This window comes from Aspergillus pseudotamarii (genome assembly GCF_009193445.1).
Source record: "Aspergillus pseudotamarii strain CBS 117625 unplaced genomic scaffold BDV38scaffold_17, whole genome shotgun sequence".
NCBI classification, from domain to species: Eukaryota; Fungi; Ascomycota; class Eurotiomycetes; order Eurotiales; family Aspergillaceae; genus Aspergillus; species Aspergillus pseudotamarii.
Window position 1 is genome coordinate 438060 of NW_022475031.1, and position 26879 is coordinate 464938.

General features: G+C 49.1%; 12 protein-coding genes across 12 annotated transcripts; 7 read left to right on the top strand and 5 right to left on the bottom strand.

Annotated features, from left to right (window-relative positions):
• The first annotated feature begins 235 nt into the window (after nucleotides 1–235).
• On the top strand, nucleotides 236–913 carry BDV38DRAFT_55692 (aegerolysin family protein). The gene is made up of 2 exons (XM_032063548.1): nucleotides 236–443; nucleotides 495–913. Exons 1-2 carry the CDS (start codon nucleotides 352–354, stop codon nucleotides 820–822), a joined length of 420 nt encoding a protein of 139 aa, XP_031915306.1. The 5' UTR covers nucleotides 236–351; the 3' UTR covers nucleotides 823–913.
• Nucleotides 914–1132: 219 nt separating this feature from the next.
• Nucleotides 1133–4501, bottom strand: BDV38DRAFT_243121 (uncharacterized protein). The gene is made up of 4 exons (XM_032054176.1): nucleotides 4101–4501; nucleotides 3700–4012; nucleotides 1978–3638; nucleotides 1133–1920 (listed from the first exon to the last, which is right to left on the bottom strand). Exons 1-4 carry the CDS (start codon nucleotides 4310–4312, stop codon nucleotides 1155–1157), a joined length of 2952 nt encoding a protein of 983 aa, XP_031915307.1. The 5' UTR covers nucleotides 4313–4501; the 3' UTR covers nucleotides 1133–1154.
• A 649-nt stretch (nucleotides 4502–5150) lies between these two features.
• BDV38DRAFT_281410 (arrestin family protein) lies at nucleotides 5151–6550 on the top strand (the record flags this gene model as incomplete). Its single annotated transcript, XM_032059536.1, has 5 exons — nucleotides 5151–5212; nucleotides 5268–5411; nucleotides 5479–5800; nucleotides 5857–6261; nucleotides 6317–6550. 5 exons carry the CDS (start codon nucleotides 5151–5153, stop codon nucleotides 6548–6550), a joined length of 1167 nt encoding a protein of 388 aa, XP_031915308.1.
• An 866-nt stretch (nucleotides 6551–7416) lies between these two features.
• BDV38DRAFT_281411 (uncharacterized protein) lies at nucleotides 7417–8436 on the top strand (the record flags this gene model as incomplete). Its single annotated transcript, XM_032059537.1, has 1 exon — nucleotides 7417–8436. One exon carries the CDS (start codon nucleotides 7417–7419, stop codon nucleotides 8434–8436), a length of 1020 nt encoding a protein of 339 aa, XP_031915309.1.
• Nucleotides 8437–8983: 547 nt separating this feature from the next.
• BDV38DRAFT_281412 (RTA1 domain-containing protein) lies at nucleotides 8984–9834 on the top strand (the record flags this gene model as incomplete). The annotated part of the gene is made up of 2 exons (XM_032059538.1): nucleotides 8984–9134; nucleotides 9194–9834. The coding sequence occupies 2 exons, from the start codon at nucleotides 8984–8986 to the stop codon at nucleotides 9832–9834; spliced, it is 792 nt and encodes a 263-aa protein (XP_031915310.1).
• A 905-nt stretch (nucleotides 9835–10739) lies between these two features.
• On the bottom strand, nucleotides 10740–12369 carry BDV38DRAFT_243125 (uncharacterized protein). The gene is made up of 2 exons (XM_032054177.1): nucleotides 11842–12369; nucleotides 10740–11780 (listed from the first exon to the last, which is right to left on the bottom strand). Exons 1-2 carry the CDS (start codon nucleotides 11989–11991, stop codon nucleotides 11163–11165), a joined length of 768 nt encoding a protein of 255 aa, XP_031915311.1. The 5' UTR covers nucleotides 11992–12369; the 3' UTR covers nucleotides 10740–11162.
• Nucleotides 12370–14734: 2365 nt separating this feature from the next.
• Nucleotides 14735–16675, bottom strand: BDV38DRAFT_243127 (general substrate transporter). The gene is made up of 3 exons (XM_032054178.1): nucleotides 16161–16675; nucleotides 15994–16096; nucleotides 14735–15926 (listed from the first exon to the last, which is right to left on the bottom strand). The coding sequence occupies exons 1-3, from the start codon at nucleotides 16624–16626 to the stop codon at nucleotides 14942–14944; spliced, it is 1554 nt and encodes a 517-aa protein (XP_031915312.1). The 5' UTR covers nucleotides 16627–16675; the 3' UTR covers nucleotides 14735–14941.
• A 701-nt stretch (nucleotides 16676–17376) lies between these two features.
• BDV38DRAFT_281415 (uncharacterized protein) lies at nucleotides 17377–18939 on the top strand (the record flags this gene model as incomplete). The annotated part of the gene is made up of 2 exons (XM_032059539.1): nucleotides 17377–17685; nucleotides 17749–18939. The coding sequence occupies 2 exons, from the start codon at nucleotides 17377–17379 to the stop codon at nucleotides 18937–18939; spliced, it is 1500 nt and encodes a 499-aa protein (XP_031915313.1).
• Nucleotides 18940–19085: 146 nt separating this feature from the next.
• BDV38DRAFT_281416 (oxidase ustYa family protein) lies at nucleotides 19086–20096 on the bottom strand (the record flags this gene model as incomplete). Its single annotated transcript, XM_032059540.1, has 5 exons — nucleotides 19086–19264; nucleotides 19320–19425; nucleotides 19482–19618; nucleotides 19684–19812; nucleotides 19865–20096. 5 exons carry the CDS (start codon nucleotides 20094–20096, stop codon nucleotides 19086–19088), a joined length of 783 nt encoding a protein of 260 aa, XP_031915314.1.
• Nucleotides 20097–21072: 976 nt separating this feature from the next.
• BDV38DRAFT_281417 (oxidase ustYa family protein) lies at nucleotides 21073–22132 on the bottom strand (the record flags this gene model as incomplete). The annotated part of the gene is made up of 5 exons (XM_032059541.1): nucleotides 21073–21257; nucleotides 21323–21428; nucleotides 21487–21635; nucleotides 21687–21815; nucleotides 21904–22132. 5 exons carry the CDS (start codon nucleotides 22130–22132, stop codon nucleotides 21073–21075), a joined length of 798 nt encoding a protein of 265 aa, XP_031915315.1.
• A 461-nt stretch (nucleotides 22133–22593) lies between these two features.
• Nucleotides 22594–22983, top strand: BDV38DRAFT_281418 (uncharacterized protein; the record flags this gene model as incomplete). Its single annotated transcript, XM_032059542.1, has 2 exons — nucleotides 22594–22665; nucleotides 22720–22983. 2 exons carry the CDS (start codon nucleotides 22594–22596, stop codon nucleotides 22981–22983), a joined length of 336 nt encoding a protein of 111 aa, XP_031915316.1.
• A 1802-nt stretch (nucleotides 22984–24785) lies between these two features.
• Nucleotides 24786–26667, top strand: BDV38DRAFT_291615 (major facilitator superfamily domain-containing protein; the record flags this gene model as incomplete). Its single annotated transcript, XM_032061784.1, has 5 exons — nucleotides 24786–24846; nucleotides 24915–24988; nucleotides 25039–25109; nucleotides 25164–26361; nucleotides 26422–26667. 5 exons carry the CDS (start codon nucleotides 24786–24788, stop codon nucleotides 26665–26667), a joined length of 1650 nt encoding a protein of 549 aa, XP_031915317.1.
• Nucleotides 26668–26879: the final 212 nt, after the last annotated feature.

Consider the following 26879-nt stretch of genomic DNA (forward strand, 5'->3'; position numbering starts at 1 on the left):
TGAGGTAACAACGAAACAACTTCTGGGGCTCTTTCGGTATCACCTGACTGCACACTACAATACGTCGCCACCTTCCGCGAGTTTATTGGGACTGAGGATACGAAGACGTCCACCATGACAGGCATGCGGGGGTGGAGATACCGCAGGCCGTTCCACGGTTCTTGCGGAGAAGCTTTCAATGTCGCGGTCATAAGTGCATCATCACCTTACTTAAATAACTTATGCTATTTCCCCCCCAAACAGGCCTGTCTTGAAACAGGAGAGCTTTGTATCGGTGATCGACAAACATCATAATATTCACTATTCTATTCTTATCGACGAGCATTGTACTGTATATCCCCTTGAGTCGACATGCCTGCGGACGCTTTCGGCCAGTACGTCGATATTAAAATCGAAGATGGCATGAAGTTTGATCTGCGCATCGAGAATGCCCACCTGGACAGGTATGGACCGCGGACGTCTGCTATTTTTTTATGTGGCTGACGCTGGCTCAGCGGACAATTCTATCGGCAGGGTGATCAAAGTGATATCATGACAGCCGACGATGTGGATGATATGATCATCCGTCACAACGGCGGGATCAGAGAAGTCTGTTCATGTGGTGAAACCGACTCTATGTCGGGAACCCAGGGAACATTCGATCTCATCGATGATGTGAAGGACACCCGGATCTGCACACTGGCATGGAGCGCTCCGATGCAGTCGGGAAGACAGAATAGATTCTCGATGCTCAATCATGACCCGAGATATAAAGTTAATATCGGGGATTGGGAAAGGTCCGGTACTATGGGCACAGTCTCAGTTACCATTAAAGATGAGTGAGTCTTAACCGTAACATGTCAGTCGATACTCGGACAAGCCCAGTCGTTTCCTCATTTGACCCCGAATGCATGATAAGAGGGGAGGGAAAATAGGGAAAAAAAAAAAAAACAAAAAAAACAAAAGGTAGTTATCGGGGCATACTTAGTTATCAATAATCACGGACTGGATAATGTTCAAAACTTCTAATGTTGTAGCATCGATTGAATGGAAGGCTTAATGACACTGCGATTGGAATTAATTAAACTCCCACGCGAGAGCTTGTATAGTCTATTAGGCTTGTTATTCTATGTGGTCTCTAAAAACAAATCGCCAACACCTCAATATGTACCAGATTAAACCAAGTTTCCCAATTCATGGGAAACCAAATGCGCCTCACCCAAAACCCCCTTAATGACCAGCACTAATTCATCGATCGTGCCCAGGAATTTCAGATACGCACTCAAGGCCACGCAGAAGCGACGGTAATTTTCATCCCTCACGGTGTCAGGGGAGAAGTCAATCTCTGCCGGGTGAGACTGCCAGTAGTCAAAGGCGCGTCTGACCAGTGGCGTGGGGAGAATCTCAGGCAATGCATCGCCAGTCTTCAGCGCCTGTTCGCACATCCCCAGAACAGCCATGGTCTCACCAATGCACTGGTGATCCAGCAGGGCGGTTTGTTGCGCGAGTCGATGCTGAAACTCGCTCGGGAGGGTGCCGGATAACAGCAAAAGCTGCCCCAGACTACGGTTCATGATATGGCAAAGGCGCTTCACGCGGCCCAGGCTTTCGCTGTCGAACCGGGAACTAGAGAAGTCGAACCGCAGCATATCGATAGGCCCGTCTAGCATCACTAATCCTTCGGTCAACTGAAGGGAGATCGGCTCGGCAAGGACGCGCCCATCGTGGCGGGAGCGGCCCCAACACGATAAGAGCAATGCGTAGTGGTCGGACAACGTTCGTACAGTGTGAGATAAGGTCTTGCAGATATGCCGGGCGGCTGATGGCGGACGGGGAAACAACTGCACAATCGTCGCGGCGCCAACTCCGATGAGCACGAGGAGTAGCCGTCGCCAAAAGACCGTATAGCCAACTCCCGGGTTGCCGTACTGTGGAATGTGTCTGATTGAAAACGTTAGCAAAGGGAGTGGCACGCGGTGCCGTCGATGGTGGACTCACGTATCATCGTAGCTATATGCTACTACGAGCATAAAAGTGGCACCGCCCATAATTCCTCCTTGCAGCAAGCTCGGAGGCAGGTACAGTCGGATCCAGATCAAGATGGCAAGCATCACAGCCAGGACGGCTGATAATCCATAGGGATTGCCAGGCCCATTGGCCGAGCCGATATACCAGGCCAGAAGCCCTAGAACACCGCCAGCAATTGTCCCGACCAGTCGGCTGAGAGTCGAAAAGGTAAACTCAGACATGTAGACAAGCAAGCCGGTTTGCGCCATGATCAACCCCCAAAGACCTTTTTCCCGGTAATAGAACCCAGCAGTATGAGGGATGACCCCGGGGATGCCGAGGGCGATCGTAACAACAACCATGCGTAAGGCGAAGAGGCCTTCGTTCGAAGTAACCCAATGATAGGTTCCTAAAATGGCTCGTCCTAAGGGGCTGCGGAGCTTCGGTCGGTATCCACGACTGATCCGAAGCTTTTCCTGAGCAGCTTTGGTCAGGTCCTCTGCCTCGTCCGGATCGTCCTCCACGACCGTCGTCGTTGTTGGTGCCTTCGCTTTCTTCCGAAACGCCCAGGAGGCGGCGTATCGAAGACTCGTTGGCCACCACAGCTTGGTTCCTTTCGAGTCGTGGAAAGCAGTCGACACGCGAGCGAGGAGAGCCTCTGTACGGGTGATTGTAATACAGACGTGTTCTTCATAGACCATCCCAACCACGAGTGCTCCTAACTTGCGCTGGTCACGGGGCTCACCGTTTGTCATAGGTGCAAAATGACCAATCAAGAGCTCGGTCATGTCGCGAAGAAAGCTGCTGTGAGCCTTGCGGAGATTCTCAAGTGTTGTCTGACTTCGCTGGTACAGATCCTCGCGTTCTGTTGGGGACGCTCGCCTCACCCATCGTCGGCAATTGACCATATGGATGCACTCCTTCGTCACCGCTAACCCTTCCAGACACGTGTCGATCGCCATTGCGCTCGTGTTGACTAGTTCATCCACGACTTCCTGGGGCAGCTCCTGGCTGTCCGGGCTGCGCAAACCTTCTAGCACCTCCGCGAGTTGGGACAGTTGTTGGGCTCCAACCCTGCGGGGCTGCTTCTCGTCCGTGATAAGGACCTCCTTTGTCTGTTCGGCGTGTTCGCGAAGGATGTCTTCCGTGCGAACTTCGCCATGGATTCGACCGATATGGAATTCGAGCAAAAGAAGAATGGCTGCCACGACCTGCCGCATCGGCTCCTTGAAGGACGTGACCTCCTCGGGACCCCAGCGGCCCACTGAGAAGTCCAATGGCAGAAAGGCCAAACCGGGTTCCATCTTTCGATATTCCTGGATAATCCGAGCGTGTGTCTTGTGTAGTCGGTCAACGTCCGGCTGCTGCGCTTTCTTCCCTAGCGTCACGGAGGTGAACCTCAGTGGCTGCTTGAGCAGCTCCACAATATCCTCCATACTATCTAGAACCACATGAGAGGTCGATCGCGGAAAGAAGAGCACCGAACATGCAAATCCAAGTCCCACACCGATGGCGGCTGGTTTGACGAGCGTCAGAGGTAGCGTTCCCGAGAACGAGGGTAGAAGGGGGGTGAAGTTGAGAAAAAGGTCCGAGATGATAATTCCGAAGATCGAGGTCAAGGTGGCTTTGGGATTACTAGCGCGCAGTCGAGCCTACCAATGGTTATTACGCTTTTTCACTCGTCCATTTGTACAATAGACGATAATTACCTACCATGAAGTAGATAAAGGTGCAGATGAGACAGAATGTAATCGCTGTAACCCGCGTGTCCAACATGTAGCCATCGTAGATTAGCTGCTGTGCCACACTGGCAGTCGGAGATCCTGTCGCGTTGGCTTGGGCTACCGCCGTCTGTTGCAACGATGCAAGTCGGGCCTGTGTGTCTGCTGCTGGCCTGGCCGCGTAAGCGGCCTTCATCGTGATGACGCCCCATGCCCAAGCTAGGCATATTCCAATGAACAGAGTCAAAGCTCCCAAGAGGTAAATGAAAACGATTCCGGACGGCGGGTTGAACAAGAGGACGAGACTATTCCGTCACACTCTTAGCATTGCGATCGAGAGCACATATGCGCTCAAAAGGAGGGTACAACAATCGGTTATCGGGCAAGCTTTACCTCGCGAAAAATGTAGCGGTACCAATACTGGTCAACGATGGGGTGATGAAGATTAAGAGACTCGCCACCCAGAGGGCCACCCAGCACCGGAAGAAGACCTTGAGCTCACGCGCATTGAAGTGATCGAGGATCGCGGGGAGTCGGAAACTCTTCTTCGGGATTGCATCATCTGCATTGGAATCAACAGTGGCCGGTGGAGGCCGTTGGGACATTGCTGAGAGTGATATTTCTCAGCCTGCGCTGGGCAATCATAGAGGATCTACGATATGTGACTGACGAAGGAAAGAGATGCCCAGGACAGTAAGGGATTGGGAATGCAGGAAAATATCCTTCCCACTCGGAGGGGGTAATTTCATCATTAAGTAATATAAGGTTGGCCTTCCAATAACGCCCAGGAAAAAGTGCAGATCCTTTCTTTAGTCTCAATAGTTCCACCTCTAGACCATGATTCCTGAGTGCAGATCGAGATCCGGGGTTGCCCTTATGCCGAGGTTTATGCAGGATAGTTATGCATTAGATTACGTATTATGAACTGGCTAATGAATCCAACAGGGCAATTGAGCAATAACGCCAGTTTTTTGGGTCAATAGTTTTTTGACTTTTACCCCTTTTGCTATTTAGTATTTATGATACTGGGCATATCCTCCTATTTGAGCATTGATGGGTTTGGTCCACCTCACTTCCTACTAGTTAGTGTTCTTGCAATTTGCCTCTTTCTATATTTTATGTTCATGTGACCCTGATAAGATTCTACCCCTTTGTGGAAGTGCCACGTTCGAGAATTTCTCGCGTGGAATGGAATGCTACCTTCCTCTTCTTTTGCATGGACTTCAGCATCCCTGCTGTACTCCGTAGTTTTATTCAAGCAAGAGTGACATTTCATCACGTCAGCCTCTCGAAAATATCCGTAAAAGTTGACCTAACCCAAGATGGGTTTCTCAATTCCCCCCTCCCCGGAGAAGGGGGTCATATAAGTCGGTTGAAGCTCTGATAGACACTCGGGAGACTATGCATACTCAGTCGCATCTGCAGTGAGACCGGACAGGTATGATGGGTAAACTATTTAAATCATTTTCTCCGCGAAAGATAGAACCGATCTACTTTGATATTAGGTGCGCCACTAGCCTTGAACGGTACGTAAGGATGAACAGTTATTAACCCTTGCAGGTTGGATCAAAACACCATTCGGATCCCAGCAGCAGGGCATACGGTTAAGTATGGCCATGCCCAGGGAAAAGTTATTTTGTGCCTTAATAAACCTACGCGCGTGAGCGATGTCAAGCTACATCTTGAGGGCCGCTACTATATAAAGTATGTGCTATGTTCACCAAACCCCATATTAAGGAGTAAGCCATCACTCACCCAATATATGCTGCAGCTGGGACGCGACGTTCCCCAGCGATTCACATCGGCATTGCAAAGCATTTTGGAAAGAGTTGCCTTTCCATCACGATGTCTGGAGCTTTCTGCGGGTTTCCGCCGGATCATCCTCCACGACCTTGGAGCCGGGAAACTATGAATTTCCTTTCCAAATGTGTCTTCCAGGCCGATTACCGGAATCTATGACCGGCGTGGATGACTGTTATATTCGGTATCGGTTGAGAGCACAGATCTATGGCCGGAAAGGCGAGAGTGTAACCACGTCGAGGGAGGTCACCATTCGAAAGGTCTACCACCTGCCTTTGCGTACTGTTCCGAGGGTAAGTAATTCACCCTATGAGAGAAAGTAAGATCCTCCGAAGCCAATACTAGGTAGAGCATTGAGAACAATTGGCCGAACAAATTAATATACAATGTCAGCATTCCAACCCCGGCTGTCCCATTCGGCGGCCATATCCGGGTCACCTATCGGTTCGTTCCTCTGCTGAAGGGCCTCAATGTGAAATCCATTCGATCGGATATCATCGAAGCGCATACCGTATCGAACCCATCATATGCTTCTCGATCACGAGAGGTGTTAACGGATGAATTTGACCCTCCAACCTGGGAAGAGATGGATATCAGTACCGACGACAGATGCTGGTATCAATGCTCCCGGATGCTTCAATTACCCAAGTCCACCCAACGGTGTCTACAAAGTGTTGCGACAACGGTCCTCCAGGTTAGACATTCGATACAATGTTTAATCACCCTGTCAAATCCAGACGGTCATCTGTCCTCGGTCAGTGACCCATTTCTCTTTACCTACCCCCATGTACCATTCTTATCGCTAGTAGGTTCGTCTTTCTCTTCCAATCGTCCTCATTTTCTACCCCTCGACCAGCGCTAGCCTTCAGGTGTTATCGGACCCTGTGGCCGCGGACGAGGGAGAAACCGCACTGCCCCATTATAACGACCATGTACACGACGCAAAGCTTGTTGACAACCCTTCAACCTATGCGGGGCCGCATTTCAATCAAAGGCCTCCAGAGTACTCGGCATTCGACGGCGTATCCGAAATTCCTAGTTAATAAGGTACCACTTGATTGAGCTTCTCATGGGGGGGCAAGGGAAAGACCTCATATAGGATATCCAGAGCGAAGGGGAGTCTCGCTGTAATTTCTAGAATTGGCACTCACGCTCTTTCAGTAACCGCCTTCCTCTTTATCAGCAGCACTGGAGAACCCTAGTTCAATCTCTCTGCAGCCTAAATAGACAGAGTAAATAAATCTACGTGCGTTACCGATATGAGAACACTCAATAGTCTAAGCAGACTACGTAATTTTACCCAGTAATATAAGGAGATTAATTAAATGAGATCGTTCAAGTAGAAGGAGTTGAATTAATACTGCCGGCAGAAAAAGTCGAGGAGCGAAAAAAAATAATTAGTTGTGATTCGATTTCCGCTCAGCTGGCACTTCATCTCAGTATCCACTTCCCTTTAGCTGTATATTGCTACATGCACCTAGCTAGATAATGAATGCGTTCCTTGGCTGATCGGAGTCAGTTAAGGAAGGGGTATCTTCCAAACGCCATCACGGACGTTTAATTTATTTTGCCACGTCCTGGTGCTTTTGCGCGCTCTCTATATGCCTGGTCCTGCGATCAGGGTTCCCCATGATGCCCCTGGCCAGGAGATCACATCGGAAAACAAGAACAGGGTGTCCAAATTGCAAAAGGCGTAGGATAAAGGTGAGGTCTATAAGAGTCTCCTCATCAAAAGTGTTTAGTTGGTTCGCCTGCTAGCATGGATCATCCTAACGAGGATCTGTAAATAAAGGCACGAATTATTGACCATACTACAAACTAACGGACGGCACAGTGCGACGAACAAAAACCATCATGTAGAAACTGTCTCCAACACCGTATAGAGTGCGACTATGCTGAATCACAAGCAATGGACGACTGCAACTCATTGACGTTTACTACTGCTAGCTCTTCCCCCTCCCCTTCCAACATCGGGAATGCCGGGGCTCTACCCTCAATCTCTCAGGCTCAGTCCAGTTTGTCTCTTCAGCCTCAGGTATCATTAAGCGACGATGATGTGCTGAAATCTCGACTCATTCACCATTACTCGACAGCTACATATCTCACCCTCTCTGTTAAACCTGAATTTCAATACATATGGCAAGTTGAGGTCCCTGGGATAGCTTTCGAACACCGATTCCTCCTGCCCATGATCATGGCTGTGTCTGCCCTGCATATATGCCGCAAAGGCTCGCCGGGAGTGCGTTACATAGCATACGGTTATCAACAGTATGAGGCAGCCTTGAAGGGCTCCTCATTGGCTCTCTCAGATATCTCCCCATCAAATTGTCATGCTCTTTATGCTGTCTCGGCAATTGGGTTTGTCTTCGAACTTGGCACGTCGTATAACCAGGACAGTCTCTTATACAGAGGGGCGGGTGTTCTTGCTCCCTGGATTATGCATATTCAAGGAGTTCGCACAATCATGCTGTCGACCTGGGCGCACATCAAGGCGGGCGTTTTAGGGATAATGTTTGATAGCGAGCCCTCGAGCAACGGGCCGCTAGAGCTCGAGTCATGTGTGAATGACTTTGTGGGTTATATTGAAACGATGCCGCTTGCGCCAGAACAGATTGCTGTCTACCGCAGTGCTGCAAATGAATTGATTAAGTGGTCCAAAATGCCTCATTCTGGTTTCTTTGGATGGGTATGCTCATTTGGAGATGAGTATGGGAGATTGTTAGCGGGGAAAAACCCCTATGCGTTGGTCATCTTTGGTTACTCATGTATACTTCTGAGAACTGGAGGGCCCACATATTGGATTAGTCGGTGGCCCGAAGGTTTGCTGCGGGAGGTATACGGTTATCTTAGTCCGTCCCTTCGGGGTTGGCTTAAGTGGCCGATGGAGGAGCTAGGCATGACCTGTCGTCAAGCTTTTCCTGCAGAATAATTAGCGCAGTGTTTGGTATTTTATTCCTAGGATGCATATTCTATTCTACGACTCTCTCGTTGGTGGCTCGCATCAGACAGGAATAGCCGGTGACTATCGCCCTCCAGAACATGGCTTTGGCCACTATCGTCTTTAGAATGTTTTTGAAATTGTGCAAAATCGGCGTGTTTTCTAACATTGCTCGTTAAATGCTTCTTTGAAACGAGGGCGGTAAAAAGGGCGCTTTAGGCCCACTTGCATGAAGGGTACGAGTACGGATGCAATATCATTGGTTACTTAGGGTTCAACGTTCCTAGGGTGGATAATCTACAAAAGATGCAGCAGATAAGCTAGTAGTTTGTTCTCAATATACTGTTAAACTACGGAGTAGAACGAACTAGTACTTCCGTAGGTGGGTCTATCTCAAGGCAAAGGTGGCGTAGATAATTTCTACAGAGCCCTATATAATGCAGTCTTTGTCTGACTTCCTCACTCATCCATCAAGACACTTTCCCCTTATTGCCCTGCTCAGAGTTCCATCGTGGCCTCATCTTCATAATCATTCACGATGAGTGAGTACGCGTTCTATCACTACAGCCCTAGCGTGGCTGCAGCAATCATCGCCCTGGTCTGCTACGGCGCGAGCACCGGCTTCCACATCTTCCAGCTATGGAAGCTACGTAGTTGGTTTTTCACAACCTTCGTCGTGGGGGCGATCAGTAAGACAGTCCCTCTCCCCTTCCGTGCAGCCGCATTGGATTGACAGGAATATTTCCAGTGATGACCGTAGGCTACGTGTTCCGCGCCGTCTCAGCAAAAGACAAAACCGCCATCGGGCCCTACATCGGACAAAACGTCTGCATCCTCCTGCCCCCTTCCCTCTACGCAGCGACAATCTACATGATATACGGCCGCATTGTCCTCTTCGCTCGCTCTCCTGAACTGTCCATAATCTCACCGCACAAGGTCACCAAAATCTTCGTGATAGGGGATGTAATCGCGTTCCTGATGCAAGCTTCCGGCGGTGGGATGATGGCCAAGTCTTCCATGTCTAGTCTCGGCCAGAAGGTGACCATCGTGGGACTCTTCGTGCAGTTGATATTCTTCGGTGGATTCTTCTCTCTCTCTGTTATTTTCCACCAACGGGTGCAGAAGCTGAAACGCGTTCGAGTGCTTTCAATGCCGTATGGGCCATTGTTATATGTCCTGTTTGGAGTGTCATTGCTGATTATTCTTCGGTGTTTGTTTCGCATCATTGAGTTCTGTCAAGGAAATGACGGGTATCTTGCCAGTCATGAGGTGTTTATGTATGTGTTTGATACCCTTCCGATGTTCGTGGTGCAGAGTGTTTTCCATTTTCTTCATCCAGCCAATGTGCTTGGGGTGAAGGCGTATAGTGAATTGGAAATGGGGGTGTGAGATATCGGTTTACGGTAGTTTTGTATGTACATTAGCATTGGTGTCGTTACTGCTGTTTCTTTTTATACTATATAGTGTTTGTTGGTATATATGTTTATTTTGGAGTTGAATATAAAACTTGCACCGGTGTAACTATGCCTGATGCTCCGGACAACACTTTTTTTAGCAGTTGAATATAGTGAGGATGACCTCCCAATACCAAATGCCGGGATTCTGTTGCCTCGACCTTCGTATAAACAATTCTTAACATTTTGCTCTAATTAACCCCTCGACTCCTGTACTTAATGGATCATTTTCAACCCTCAGTGGGGTTCCATAGCAGCCAATTGCATCTTCAGCGTACTCGTATTGTGGGTCCGAGATGAAATGGGCCCCCTAATAGTAGTGGATAATATCTAAGTATGGCCCCTTGGATGTACTTTAGGGAAAGCTTAAGAGCTTTACCATGGACTTTCTGGCAATGTGGGCACTTCAATGAAGGATCCCCTGAAAAGCCGACTAAAAATAAGACGCCACCAGGAATTCCGTGCCGACGCGGTGATCAATTACATCTGCAATTAAGACATGCCTCGGATGTGAGGATGACCACTTCACTGACGGTGCTGATCACGACGTGCTATTCCACCTGGGACTATAGACTTCGCCAATATATTGAGGATTGTTAGCCTTGCCTGTAAGGTTACTCGTTGATAACGGTCGGTCAAGCGATGATCGGTGATCCCCGATCACCATACCAATAGAACATCCGCCAGAGCTGGGGGATCGGGAGTCGTGGGAAGAAAGTACACAGGGATGCCGGCGTTTTCTTTTTCGTTTTCGTACTGCCTCGTAGAAACAAAAACTTATATCTCCCGTTGACTGCTAGGTACTGAGAAAGTGTGGGGATGTAGAACTTCATAGCGTACCCGGCCTTTACTAGCCTCAAAACTACATCAATAAGTTGAAATAAGCACCAACCCATTCCCACACCCTCTATCATTCCGTTTTATAAGAGGCCTATCAATGGTTACCGAGCCCTATCCTCCTCAGCCGAGGGATCGAAACAAAGGAAGTAGTACATGGCAAGGTGTCTCTTAGGGACATTCGAGGTTGAGCCGCTCACATCATTAGTCAGTCCTGAGCAGTATAATTGGCGAAAATATGAATTAAGCTATCTAACACATGTTGACACTGGTATCTCCTATTGGTTAATCATATCCTCCGAGCACCCTGTGATCCACCTACTCCTTCCTGATTCTCATCCTCGCTCCGAGCAGAGAGCATGTCCGATCGCAAGACCAAGTACGTCCAACAGCATCTGAGAAAATAATGCCAGAAAGCATCATACACTATGTCCTCAAGACCTGCCGTATAACAGCCCATAGACATACTCCTCGTAGGCCCCCCCGGCCCTGGTATTGCTCCTGTCCCTCAATTCCACCGGTGACAGAGCCCAACGCCCTCGCATACACAATCTGATCGTGAATGATTACCTCCTTGGTTAGGTTCGCGACAAAGGCCTGACCACCACCTAGATCAAACCGAGCAGTCAAGCCCTCGTTGGCGGCAATACCACTAGTGGGCGGGTATGTGGCATTCGCACCCCACTGGCGCACTTCGACAGCCTTTTCGGCACAGTTATTGTGCATGATTTTGCCATTCTTGGAGATATAGACGTAGACATGCTCCGTATGATTGTAGTCGAGGAGATCGTACCAGACCAGTGAGTAGGGGCCTAGGCTTGCGTGTCTCCAGTCCCAGTATTTGGGACTGGTGATGACAGACGCGTCGCCCCAGTTCTTATCGTGGTAACCAACACCGTCAGTCACTTTGAATTCGGTACCGTTGATGGTGAGGTCGATGTTGGCCTGAGCATCAGGAACAGCATTTGACCAATGGAGATGGGGCAAGAGGAGGGTGTTTAGACCATCGACGTTTGGGTTGCAAGGATAGTGGGGTGGTGCGCGCTGCAGATATGGATAGGTTAGTTGTCGAGAGAATAACTGAATTAGACGGGGAGTTCCTGACGGATTTCAACCGAAACGTGCCCTGCACACCCATGTTAGGTGAGTTGAGTTTCACCACGTACTCGACGTTAGGCTTCTCGAGGTTGGTACCGTGGAAGCTGGCCCCCGAGCCGAGCCAGTTTCCGGTAATTCCACCTTCGTCATTGGTCATGAGAGCGCCTCCGGACGCCAGGGCCTCTCCGGAGAATTGGGTACCGTTGTCGAGGTTCCAGAGATTTGAACCGTCAATGGGTGCGGGTTCGCAGCAAAGTCGCCTGTGTTGAAGAAGACGATGTTGATGGCCGCGCTAGTATTCCTAGAAAAGGCATCAAAGTACCAAAAGTCAAAGGAACTTCTGTTCGCCGGCGTTCCCATCTTAAAACCGTCAAGGTTGCCGGGAACAGAAAGGCCCTCAACCTCGACACTGCCATTGTGGTAGACCGGTGGAAGGTAAAGGCGATTAGCCAGTGTTGGGGGCAGGAGAAGCCCGAAGGTGATTGCTGCTTTGAGGGCCCACATGGCTTACTGAACTTGTATGCTTTATAAGGACCGTTGATCTTTCTGCGATAGACGAAATACACCTTCCAAGCGACGCACCAGGCCCTTTTATAATGTTTATTACCATCAGCATAGCCTTGGAAAATGTGGTAGTCATGATCGGAAATTGGATTCGCCATACAAGTCGTACTCGTATCCGTAGTCGCGCTGTGAAACTCGAACCATATTAGTAATGTCTGTAGATCAATCGACTAGGTGTCATGAGCATACATTGATCATTGACACCAGCTAAAGAATATAATGGTGACCCTAATTACACTTCACTTTTCTAGCCCTACCCGAATCCTACGTGATAGGCACATTTACACAGCTTTTCACCTCCTTCTTGCTGGCCACGTCCGAGTGGGATGTTGAAGGAGGGTTTTGCAAGAGCATCCTTTCAAAAAGTCCCTCTGACTGGGCAAATACCGTGACTGTTCGTGTGGGCGACACTGAGTCATATGCCCAGCTCAAGACCTCACTGATTCTACGTTTAGCTACGCGTAGGGCGATGGTTCTAGGGGGTTAGTTTACATCTCAGTATTTATGACACTTTTCAACTTCCAGCACCCTCTGTAGCCTTTTTTCGCAGTCACTGATAGGGTATGACACGACGATCTGAAAACAGCCGAGCTCCACGCTTCCAAATCACAGTCTATCTAGCAAGGACACCCTATGTCTATTAGAGCCAGATATGTATCACCATCGCTATTGTGGGTGAGCAGTTCTGAATCGACTTTGTCTCGAATTCACCCAAACAAAAAAGCCGGCATTGAAACCCCTATGGATAAAGTGAGGATTGCAGAAGTTCACAGTATACTGGTACCCCCCGGTAAGGTCTCTTCATTTTTGGCGAAGGTTTGTCTAGGATAGCAATGGCCTGATCCAAAATCAGCTACGGAACGAGATTCTCATGAGTTGAAAGTAAATGTTTCGGATCCCAGGCACGATTGGTCGGCTATGCTGCCAATCTACCTCATACCAGGACGAATTCCGAATTGGGCTTCATGATGGTTTCCCCAGCTGTTAGTGCTCGAGCTTTTGTTTAAATCCTCACCTATCGTTACCTGGCGTGGATTCCTGGGAAGAACGTGTGTACCTCTAGATACAGACACAGACTCGTCTTTGGTACTTTCACACAGCTAATGTGTCATTACCGGTCGAGCGACAAGTGTAGCTTCGGGAGAGATTCATTATACCATCAGTCCCAAGCTTCCAACGGTTCATCAATAAATTAAATATTTGCAGAGGGTTTCATGTATTGGACAGAACCCGTCATGGATTACGTCTTGCAAGAAATTAATTTTGGCTTCTTTTGCTTCGGTCTCTACAAACTCTTCCCGATACCCTCCGAGAACACGACAATCCGCCAGGAAATGTCGAAATTTCTATGTTTTACCGACATATTTAAAGCCGGAATTAGGGGAACGGGATCCTAGTGATCGATTGTATCTTAAGCTTGCTGGTGCACTTTCTTTCCATTGTGGAGGTTCAGTTCGAGAGTCACATAATGGGCCAAGGAACATCAATGAACTGCCGAATGACTGCAGCCAGCAGGGAAAAGAGCTATACAAATCGAGGCGGGTTGAGTTTGAGCCAAGAGTGGCGAGAGGGTGGGGAACAAACTAGCCATACTGAAGGTATATACGGGGCACCGAGCAATCGGAGAGACGAAGCTCCTCCGGCTCGACTACGGGTGATAACTGTGGGAGCGGTGTTGCCAGCCGGACCGTGTGGTGCGACTTCCCGGTGGAAACTCGGTGGATAAATTAGGGTTTGCCGTTCTCTCGATCCGGATCCTCCGTACAAGGTACGGGGAGCCACCACTTTCCGATTCATACCTACTGCTCCCCATAGACATGGATTTTGTGGAATCCTTGGCTATAATAAATCACGTATTGTAAGTAGCCATCCTCATGGCAGGTGAGGAAGGTGCCATTTTTCATGGCCCTGTTAGACGAGACACAATCTTTGTCTGGTTTTAGCAACGGCGAGTACTTCCCGTCTACAGCAATGGAAGAGGTTAGAAGGATATAGATATAGTTGAACGTTCAATTAGGTGCATTCCCACTGTCAACCAGCCGTTAAAGGTATGTCCACCTTTGGTACGGAGAGTATGCATTGGATCATGTTGTGGGGCTGCGTCGAAGCGAGATTTGTGGATCCTATTCTGCGCCAGGATCGTTCCAAAGGACGGACACTACTGAATAATCAACTCGTTGGCGCAACGCACGGAGAAGAAGGGGACTCGTTCCCCGGAAATCTGTCTGAAAACCCTCCCCCCAACGGTATTCGGTTAACGGTGCAGATTCTGTATAGGAACTCGGCAAATGCCCGGATATCACCTAACATTTACACATTGTGGCATTGGAATTATATAAATGGATAGAGTCATTAGTACTTCAATTTCGTACCGATCGTAGATATGAATAAAAATAAGTATGGACGTCCGCATCGAATCATTTAATACAGTGGCATAGCCGGCATACCGATTGTAATCATCCTGGGCAACACACAATATGGACACAAATTCCCAGCCAAGATTCTGCTCATCAATGAGCTTAGCAGCAAGGACTAAATCAGACCTACAAAGCTGCTTCCACGTGCTCAATCTGCTTGACCTTCATGTCCCCATGGTCCTCCTTGTTCTCCAATTGTGTAATCTGTGCTCCTAGACCCGTGCAAACATAAGAGGGAAACTGTCTCGTGGGAATCTTGTTCTGGAACATTTCGTCCAGTTCTTCCAGGGACCGGTCTTTGGTCTCGGGCAGAAGGAAATACACGAAAGCGATCGCGGCAACCGAAAAACTGCCGTAGATAAAGGTGACCCGACCGCCGATAGCAGCTTGGACGTATGGATTGACGAAGTTGATGGGAACGGAGGTGACAAAGCTCCCGAGCGATGCCAACAGAAGAGTCCGTTCTCGCAATTGTCCTGTTCCAATTTCGCCAGACAGAATCCAAACACCCGGTCCCCATGATAAACCGTAGAAGACATACCACAGAATGAGCATCGCCACGCAACCATTTTGGGTCATCGTACTGAGGTTGTCCGTTCCGTGTGCACTGGCGCCGCCGACTCCCATCATCATGGCAGCCATGAGCAATGCACCCACGAGCATATTAATACGCCGTCCGAGCTTATCGAACGTGTACAGGGAGATGAGGTTGGCCACCAGACCGCACGTTTGGACAATGACGTTCGACTTCAATGGATCCGGAAATCCCAGCTGCTCCATGAACGTAACAATAAAATTGTTGATGAACGAGATCCCCTGAGCCTGCTGCAGGATTTGAGTGCCCATCGCGATGACGGTCCGTCGCAGGTTCACCCCGCGAAAGCAGTCTAGCAAGCTCGTTGCCTTATGGAATTCCCGCTGCTCTTCCAGCTGGAGCTGTAAGAGCTGGATTTCCTCTCTTGCGTTGTAGTCGGGCCCAAACAGAACTTTCATGGAAGCTTCGGCTTCCTGCAGTCGTCCGCGATAGACCAAGTATCGAGGGGTCTCGGGAAGAAAGGCATATCCCAGCACGATTCCTACCGGAACAAAGAGCTGACAGAGAATGACCGTGCTAGGGGGGCGGTCAGTCAGGCTGAGCAATTCAAGGACAAATCGGCCAGAGAAGACATGGTACTTACAGATACGCCCATTCACCTTTGATGTTCTGGCAGAGGAAAACCACCAGTGTCCCCATGAAGCTACCGAAGGTATTCCAAATGGAGTACGCTGTCAGAAATGCACCTGGACAGATAGGGTCAGCATTCACTTCCTGTCCGTCACCAGATCGCCTTGTCCATTTACGAACCTCTAACCTTGGTGGGAGCACATTCGGACTGATACATCGGCACCACATTGGAGGCCACTCCGATGCCGGAATAAACGATGATACGGCCGACAACAAGCTGCCAGAAGGAAGTGATGGCGGACGCCTCGAGAACCGTTCCAACCGTCAGGAGACCCGACATCACCAACAGTGTCGGCTTCCTTCCCAAGTGCGAACATAACCAAGGAGCTGCGAGACATCCGAGAATGATACCAGCCGAGCCGGTGCCTGTGCCGGCCGACTGCTTCTCCGAGGGAAGACTGTATCCACCAGTGCTTGGGTTATACTCTCCATAATGTTTATTAAACTGCTGAAGACCTAACGCACCTCCCCACCAGGAGTTGTCAAACCCGAATCCCATCGCGCCCAAGGAGACGAAGCATCCGATGAACACGAGACGGGCATTGAGCTCCTGATAGAGAGCGGACTGCTTGAAGGACCCTAACATATTGCCGGTGGTCGCAAACCAGGCACAATTAAAGTGGGTTAAAGAAGAGATTGGATGGCATACACATCGTGACGGGCACAAGGGTTCCCCGGCATACTACTTATATTTATATATTAAACACCACATCATGTCCAGGGGGCGAAAAGCGGAGCGGTATACGGACAAGATCGATGGATCATGAGACTAACGAACCTACTGACGCCATGAACTTTGGATTGGCAGGTTCATGGCAGCCTTACTCTGCTCTCCCCATTCGGTCTATTTGTGGGGGGTAAACGTACGCCCGCAGGGGATTCAGTTGGGACGATTAGGGCTAACTCCACGAGCATGGGGAAGCCAGAACCCCCATGGGGCCATGTGTGGGTGGACTGAATTTACTTCGGGTGAAGTTGTGGGGAAAAGTCCTTTCGGGTTTCAAACTTTGAAGCTACCGATGAAACTTCCCGATGGAATTCCGGCTGCTTCGAACTGCCATTTTCGGCCTGGCACCCGGCTTGGCCCCGTCCGCCCCGGTTTTTCTTCGTCGCAAAGTAGTTGGTGGCTCCAATTACCCTTTTCAGTTCCTGGTGGATGCGGCAATTCTGGTGATAATTCTCGCAACGAGGTCGAATAGTGGATTTGCTCATGTCGTCATATTTCTTATCTGCCTAGATCTGGAAATTTGAAATAGGACCCCGAATCCCTCACTCTTTCGGGACACTCGTGAGAAACTCTCATTGCATCCCTGTTGATTGGACTCCAGATCTCATAATGGCACAGGCTGAGCGTCTCCAGACATTTCCTTCCAAGCCACGAGTGTTTATTCTCAGTGATATCTCCAATGAACCCGACGATGCAGAATCCCTGGTGCGGTATCTTCTCTACTCCAATCAGTTCCAGACCGAGGGATTGGTGGCCTGTACATCGACATGGATGAAAACCAAGGTGTGTCCACAGGACATGCATAAGATTATAGATGGCTACGAGAAAGTAGTCGACAACCTGAATGCCCACGCCAATCCGCAGGATCCGTACCCGACAGCGGAATACATGAGAAGCCTGATTAAGAAAGGCGCTGAGGTATGTCTCCCTGACAATGTGGGTTTTTCGTTGGGGATTCGCCAGCTGACGCAGGTGCGATAGACCTATGGAATGTCCGCGGTCGGAGACGATATTCCGCTCAGCGAGGGTGGACAATTACTACTAGAGCGCATCGAGGCTGATTCGAACGAGCCTCTCTGGATTTTGTGCTGGGGTGGCACCAATGTCCTCGCATCGGTCTTGCTCAAGATTCAAAATACTAAGTCAGAAGAAGTTGCGGCAGCATTCCGATCGAAGCTGCGTGTCTATACGATTTCCGATCAGGACGATACCGGCGTATGGATCCGCAACAGATACCCCGATATCTTTTATATTTGCTCAGTTCACGGATGGAACATGTACGGTATGGCAGCATGGTGCGGTATCTCTGGCGATGGTTGGTATGGATTTGATAAGGGCGGTCCCGACCCAAGCAAGATTAGCAAGGAATGGATTCGGGAGAATATTCAGATCGGCCCTCTTGGTTCAACATACCCGGACTACATGTTCATCCCTGAGGGTGATACACCAACCTTCCTTTACCTGATTCAGAATGGTCTTGGAGTGCCAGAACGCCCAGAGTGGGGCTCATGGGGAGGCCGTTACATCGCGACGGACATCAGCGCCAAAGGTCTCCGCAATGGACACTACAGTGACACCGTCGACGAAGCGGTTGGATTAGACGGACGCACGCACAAGTCCAACCACGCGACGATCTGGAGGTGGCGCGATGCCTTCCAAAATGACTTTGCGGCGCGGATGCAGTGGACGCTCTCGCCTGAGTTGAGCAAGGCCAATCACCAACCTGTCATCGTCCTGAACGGCAGCAAAGGCTTGGAGCCCTTACATGTCGAGCTGGAGGCGGGCTCAACATTTGAGCTTGACGCTTCCGAGACATACGACCCGGACACAAACGACTCACTGACATTCAAATGGTATCAGTACAAGGACCCGAGTGCGACGCAGTGGTCTGTCCATCACGAAGTTGGACAGCTGCAGTTTGAACCCCTCAACCCCACTGGTAGCAAGGTCAAGGTGACCGTGCCGCCACCGGGAAAGTGTTGTCTTGAGCTTATCAGTCGTGAAGCGCTCCCTAGAGGCCAGTTACTGCACATCGTGTTGGAGGTGAAAGACAATGGAACCCCGCCGCTGACCAGCTACCGACGAGTCACTGTCCAGACCTTGAACGAGAAGCTGCTGGGTGGCGGTGGTGGTGCGGAGGCTATTGGTGACGTGATGAGAGACATGATGTAACGTGATATGATATAGACAAACTTTTCAATTGATTCAAGACATTCATAGATGTTTCCACCTTTCATTATATCCTGCTGGCTTCTGGCGACTAAGTACTTCGTCATGGGACATAATCCGACCTGTCACTCCGAGGACGGCGAAGGTCTTTAGTCCATTACTTTATTCTGGTCAACCCACGCCCGGATGTCCCAGAAATTCCGGCATTTATGCATCGTTTTGAAATCCACGTAGCGACCTAGAGGCGCTGTATCATCTGCCACGATCATTACCGGCGTAACATCTGCTGCGCACATCACGTTCAAGCGCAGTGTCTCGAGGCAATGGTCTACGTGGCCGTTGAGAATCAGAAAGATCTTTACACAAGGTACACAGCTACTGACCGATATGCGTGGCTGTAATGGTGGCATCTTCCGGCCCAAACTGGGCCGCTGGATACCCGAACTCTTCCTCATATTCCTTTTGATAAATCTTCATCCGAACCATGTGCTACATGTCTCTAGTCAATAAGTTGTCTCCAAGGAAGGACAGGGTATTTGACTGACCAAGCAGTGCAGCTGATGAAATACCTCCAGGTACCCTACGTAACCTTCGCCTTTCTTTTCGGGAGTTCGGAGCCAGTTCGCAGTCGACGATTTATTGAGCAAGGGGAGCTTAGCCTCTGGGACGTTGATGCCCGGTGCTGTCGAGCTCAGCTTCAATCTAATAACTGCAGAATATATTTCTTGGAGAAAGAATTCATCGCACCTATGAACAATTTTTGCCATGCGGCTTCTGTTTTGTTGGTAGGCCGACCCCGATAGACAGAAGGCTGTTCAAAGTCACCAGCTATGTTGTACGATGTATATCGGATGATTCCTGCCTCTATAACGGGCGCTACTCTGGATTCAGCCACGCTTCAAAGTGTCCGTACATTCGACTTACGCACAGTAGGAAAAAAGCCGGGCGGTGCATGTTTGATCTGTAGCGACCGTCTGATATCTGAATGTGAGAAACCCGAACGCAGTGAAAAAGAAAGCCAGTTGGAGGAACCAGGGCAATGTGCGGGCCAGCAAGGAGTGAGGGGAGTTAGACAATGCAATAGAGTCCACATGGGTGTATTGGTGCCTCTGGGTCAACACATGCGCTGAGTGTCGAATGTCTTGTAGGAGGCGTTTCATGGTGGTCAGGTCGGATGATGAGCTTCTCGGCAGGCTTACCAAGATACCATAAGGTAGACAGGAATGCAATTGTGAATGTTACGGTTTAATGTTCTCGGCCTGAATAAGAGCGTTCATGAGGCAACTTAATGGCTATGCCGTAGAAGCATAGATATCTTCGTTATACGCTCAGTTTAGATATTCTGACCGTGTAGCTGCCTAGGTTATGTGCGGAAGCATACATCCCAATGCTTTACTCAGGCCTATTCTTCAACATCTCCACATCGTGTTACATAGCAGTGTGACATTACACAGAATGGCGCCGAACCCTGGCATGAAGCCCATGCTTAGGCCCTAACCAACACGAGGTCAGTGTACATCCATGTACATCCATGTGGAACGAAGGAGGGGTGAAAGCATCGGAGAATTATCATGTCCCGCTACCATGGTTACATTTTCCTCCTGAGTAGTGGCCTTGGCACCTCGAAGCTCAACACCTTACTCGAGGACTAAATCCCAGCTGTCCTCGGACTCGTACGGCCTTAGCTAGTCATTCATTAGCATTTTGAATTCAACGACGGATCATGATCCCGGACTCTGTGGCTCTGTCTGCTGGGTACGAGACCGGCACGTCTTGGCCCAACTACTAACTACTGATACAGGAGGCCACATCTCGCCAATCAAATCACCTTATATGAGCCAAGAGAATATAGATCCCCAACCAAGCATGGAATAAACAGTGTGGATATTACGGCATCCCCACAATCGTAGATACGCCGGCGGATGCCGTTCCTTGGCGGCTTAGGCCCCCCATGCAGGATTTCATAGTTACTCAAGATCCATCCTAGCGCTTACGTGAACATATGCAATTCCAATAGACTTGTTTGCGGTACTCCATTGGCAACTTGCGGAAACATCGGAGGTCACAAGACCCTGGAGGGATGATAGTGATAACCTATCCTGTCCAGCCTAGTAGGGAAGGGTAGCGTGACTGAGATCAGGATAATGGAGGTAAGCCCATGTTCTCAACCCATTCGCGGATCTCCCAGAAGTTCCGACACATATGCATGGTATTGAAATCAGGGGTGCGTCCCTGAAAGGCATGGGGGTCATCTATGAACATTAAGGGTGTCACGTCCGAGGTGCACATAAGGGTAATGCGTAGGAGCTCAATGCAGTGATCTGAATATTGGGTTAGTAATCCGACGCTGGCCGGTGCTCGCATCTGCCAATGATGGTAGAAGTACCTATATGGGTCTTCTTTACTGCTTCATTCCCAGGGCCACTTCCATCTGGCCATTGACCAAAATGGTCGTAGTAGCTGTTCTTATGGACTTCCAAGCGGAGCGTATTCTAACCGTGATCAAATCAGCAATCCACCTGGCCGATGAAAGACAAGACCTGCACCTACTATGCAATGTAACTGGTGGAAGACCTCAACTAAGGCAGCGAATGTATCCCCGGCGCTATCATCAGACGCAGGAGGGGCGGGGAACAAACTTCCCGGACCGGATTTATTGAGTAATTCTAGTTTGTCTCTTGGTACCCCGATTGCAGGAGCTAGTTGGCTTAGTGTTGCGTCTATGGTGGAGAAGTAGTGGTATTACTTACTTTCCCAGAGCGCTTTCCATGATGCTTCGGTAAGATTGCTGGGTTGTCCCCGATAGTTCGAAGGCTTTTCGAATTCGTTTTCAAAATCTTTGGAATCATATTTGATAAGCCCGTCCTCAATAAGAGGAGCTGAAGTTTGCGTTAGATGGTATCATTTGAGAGTATGGTGTGTAAGGCAGGTGTGGTGTGTAGGAGAGAAAAAGATGTGAAAGCATACAGTATGGTGACAGTTGGCGGGTACATTGCAGGGCGCTTGGCTCCTTGGTAAATGCAATCAACACCAGCGAAAGGGAGATAGAGAAGGCCGCAATGTGAATTATCCAGGTGAGTCTGTGCCTCGGAGGCGCGAGGGATGTCGCTTCCAAAGGGACCTGTTGTTCAATGAATGGTTGGGTAGGGCTACAGCTCTCCTCTGAGGTACGTCCATCTGACTTTTGAAGGACCATGACTGTTGTTCTTGTTTGACGCAGAGAAAGCAGTATGTCTGAGATAAAACGATGGAGAACGGGAAATGCTCCTGGTCCTAGAAGAAAAGCAAGCTGACACTGGTTGGATAACTTCTATGTTTGAGTTTTCTGTAGTTAAACAAGAATAGCAAATAACACTCAGTGATACACGTACTTCTAGCATAGCCAAAGGATCAGATACCCTGGCAAGGTTGAATGTAACGTTACTGCATTTTCCTTCCGGGGTTCGGTGATAATTTGCATCCGATCTCAGATATGATGAGCGGTCTAATGACCAAAACTTCGTAAATGTATAAGCCATGAAAGTATGTAACCCTGTGCTCAATAGTATATAAGTCCTCAAGCTGGCAACTTTGACATTGCCCCATCTGCAAGTGGCACAAACAAAAGCTTTCCAGTCTGTCAGTTATAAGCCTTTTGACAGAGAGTCCCGAGCGAGAATGAAGACCTTCTTGCCCCTTGTTTCGCTTCTGCTGGGCGTAGGGATAACCTCCGCCGCTCCCACCGCAAATGTATGGACAAATGCAACAGCCAGAAACGTGGAGTATAAGCATTAATACGAACAGGTCGCCGCTGAACATGATGTCGCCCCGGAAAGCGCTCACTCATTCAAGATCAACGCCTACAGTCCTCCCCCTGCTGATCGCAAGGTTACGGATGCCCTACACCGCAGAGAGGAGGTGACTCCGGAAGGTGCAAATCTTTTTATCATCCATTCCTATGGTGATCAGCCTTCAGAACGCAAAGTCGATAATGAGTTAGAGCGACAAAACGAGGACAATGCTGACGGCGCACGTATCTTCAATGCTATCGAGTCCTATGGTTCCTGAGTATGTCGAGGCTTGATTATTCTATGCAGCGCGTGGAGGAGACATGATTCCTGTGGCCATTCGTGTATTTTCACCAGTGACTCCCGACGAGATAATATATGCATATCGGGCACGCTACACAGAAAGCATAGTATGATAAAGGCGTAAGGCAGGTGGTTGAGGCCAACTTCCTCTAGCACAAAGCTATTACATACTAGTATATCTATACCTGTATTGATTGTGCGGGAATCGGTTTTATACCGGCTCCGAGGAATACATCTCATGGACAGTAGAAAGAAACGCATAACGATCATAGTCCAATAGCATAGAATTTCAAAAATAGATTAGCGACATACGTACGCTATGCTGTATTCGTGTTCGACTTGCTTTCCACAACAAACTAGTGACCCGAAGATTTAGCCGCCAGTATAAGAGCATCGAGATCCCTCGAAACAAGTCTGCGCCATATCATCGTCTGGGCCCCTGTTGCCGGTTATATCCCTGGGTAGATACCGTCGGGGACTATTCCTCCAAAGCTGCTGTTCACCAGCTTACTCGTTCATTCGCCGCTGGAAGGGGCTCGCGGGTCGGCATGCCGCTCGTTCGAGTCAACGCTCAGTCTCCTGGGTATATTCGCACCTCAGCAACGGCTGAAGTGCTCCAGAAGCCTGACATGGAGGCTCAATGGACTGGTGATTACATGTTGTTCTATCTGAGTACTGTGGACGAATTTCGTTCCCTGGTCTTGTTCACGCTTGGAGACGGCAGTATCTCTAGGACTGGTACGGGTCTGTTCCTGGTGGGCAAACGTGCACCCCGGCTATTACCCCAAAAATAACAATTGATGAATGGTAGAACCCCTGGTAATCAAATACGAGACCGAATATGTTAGAATTCGACCTTGATAGAACGCGGGCCTTCTAATGACATGGCAATTATATTACTACAGGATTTGTAATACTCACTGGATAATGAAACATCAGGTTAATATCCTCGACAGACAGATCATAGTACAAACCTAGTATCCAGTTATAAAGTGATTGTCCGCCCTTCATTGATCGTTGTCGTCATCAGCATTAGACCGTACCAGTTGTGGTGAGAAAGTCAAGTTGCCACTTTTATATCATTGACTGGGTATTGGTACTTCATTCAAATTCCTAAGCAAGCTCAGAGAAAGTGCAATCTTCCCAGAGCTGATTGCTCGCACCATGGATGGTGTAAACCTACCTGAGTATATACGAGGGCCCTAAGTTTACCTCGTTCCTAGGTACGTTTAGGGTGCGTGCACTTCAAAGAGCCATGACCTGATATCCAAACAATCTAAGACCTTTTCTGATATGCCTATAATGAATTAAATGTTCACCTGCTCGTATCACTTCCTGTTCCTGGATATACATTTTTCTTCATTAACGTAGTTCTCCTGTGACTATCGGCTCTCTAAAGTCTGTTGATAATGGATATAGCGTTTCCGCCAGATCTTATCGCCTAAGTTTCCCCGCATTAATTAAACCCCTCGCGGAAATTGACGCTATTGGACTGTCGCTCCAACTATCCCTTCTTGCTCTACATCGGCTGCTCCACCCCCGCATTTATGATGGGGAACTCCAGCGATCGTCGTATCAAATAGCTTATCCACGCTCAGAGGGTGAACAATGTCGCAAAGAACTCAGTGTCATGGTTTGGAACGGCGTGAAGGCTGGCGCGCGGAGCTTTCATACACTACCACTATAAAACCCCAAGGGCGCCATGAGCAGAATTCGTCAAGATGATTAGCTCTTCTGATATTCACTCTAACATTACGTGGAGTGACTCCAACAATCGTCATGACGCCGGAAAGCAGGGATATTGACCCAGCATGGCCACCTGGGACTGTACGCATTGAAGGTATACAGGGGCACCACATGGTTACATGTGCCATTTATGGCCGTTTTGCTAAACATTTCATACAATAGGAGCTTCTGAATGTGACCAGGGATCGAACATTATCCTCCAACCAAAACCAAGTCATGACCCCAACGATCCACTGGTGAGTTTGAGCATCCGCGAGGGCAAGGAAGACCGGCTGACATACAAGAGAATTGGTCCACCTGGCGCAAGCACCTTAACTTTTCCTTGGTTTCCTACTACGTGATCATGGTTTTTGCACTGTAGGTCCTATCCACACCGGTCACACGTTTCAGTCTGTCTCACGGCGCACCCAGAATTGATGTGGCGACGGTAACGTGGGGTCCTGTAAACGCTGAGCTCGGGTTCAGTTTCGAGATCCTGAATGACAGCTACGCAGCAGGATGTGGGGCGCTCTGCATTGGAAGCGTGATTATTATCCCCTTTGCCCTGAAATATGGTCGACGACCGGTATACGTCTTCAGCACTGCCTTCCAGTGTGCTATCAGCGTGTGGACAGCACGGATGATGAACGTCGCGGACTTGATGGTGGTCAATATTCTGAGCTGCGTCGTGGGGGCATTGGCAGAGGTGCTGGTTCAAATGACTGTAGCAGATATCTATTTCGTCCACCAGCGGGGTTTGATGAATGGTATCTACGTCTGGATCATGACAGTAGGAACTAGCCTATCTCCACTGGCCGGCGGGTACATCGTGGACTCACAGGGCTGGCGTTGGGTTTGGTGGTGGATGGTAATCTTATTTGGTGCTGGATTCGTCGCTTTTCTCTTCCTGTATGAAGAAACAAAGTTCGTTGCGACATCGACTGAGGAGGTTGCTCCCTCCATGTCACCAGAAAAGACCCAAAACAGAAAGGGAAGCTTTGAACATCAAGAGAACGTGACAAAAGATGAGGAGAATCCACAGGAGATCAACAAAATTCGAAGCGAGGTCGAATCAGGCAACTGGATCGACACTTCCATTCCAAAGAAAACCTATCTGCAGAGGCTTACACTGTGGACCATCTCACCAAGCTCTCTGGCCAATTTCGCACGTTATAGCTACGAGCCCTTTGTCATGCTTTTCACAATTCCGGCCATATTTTTCATGGCCGTTGTGTATGGAGCCATGACAGCTGCGGTGACTGTTACTGTCACGACGCTTTCATCGTGGATGACCATTCCGCCATATAATTTCACTGCCGCGCAGATTGGCCTGATGGGTCTCCCCTCGTTTATAGGCACGTCCCTGGGGATTCTCCTCGCAGGGCCCTTAAGTGACAGGCTCATTATCCTTTTGGCGCGCAGAAATAATGGGATTTATGAGCCTGAGATGCGTCTTTGGCTATCCTTAGCATTTACTCCCTTCGTACCTGCTGGGCTGATCATGTTTGGAATCGGCTTGGACAAGGGGCTTTCGTGGCCAATTCCTGCTGTAGGACTCGGACTGGCCTCCTTTGGCTCAACACCGCCCAGCAGCATCTCTCTGACGTATCTTACAGATGCCTACACCGATGTAAGTTGCAATCCAAATAATCTCTCTCTGCTTCGACCGCTCACAGGTTAACTTGGACAGATTGTGGCGGGCTCTCTGGTAGGTGTTACCTTCATCCGCAACCTAATCTCGACAGTCTTTGTGTTTGCTCTGGCTCCCTGGATCGCCAGTTCCGGATTGACGGGGTTTTATATTACATTCAGTGTGATTTTAACCGTCATACTTCTTGGCAATATTCTGTTTATCATATACGGGAAGAAACTGCGGGTTCTCGGAGCGAGGAGATATCTGTACTTTGCAGGGAACCAGATCGACCTCCGCGAATAATTATTGATAGGTCTATTGTAGGCTTATGCCAGAAGCGAGCTATAGTGCCAAGAAGAGTTGAGGGCCACTGAAGCATATCGATGATCATTGTTATTGTACTTACCAGCCATTGCTGCGCCTGAGAATAGACGCAGAGAGGCCTGACTGTTAGCATATTATTCCCAATTGGAAACGTTTTATTGTGTTGGTATTGTTGTCAACACTCCATCTTG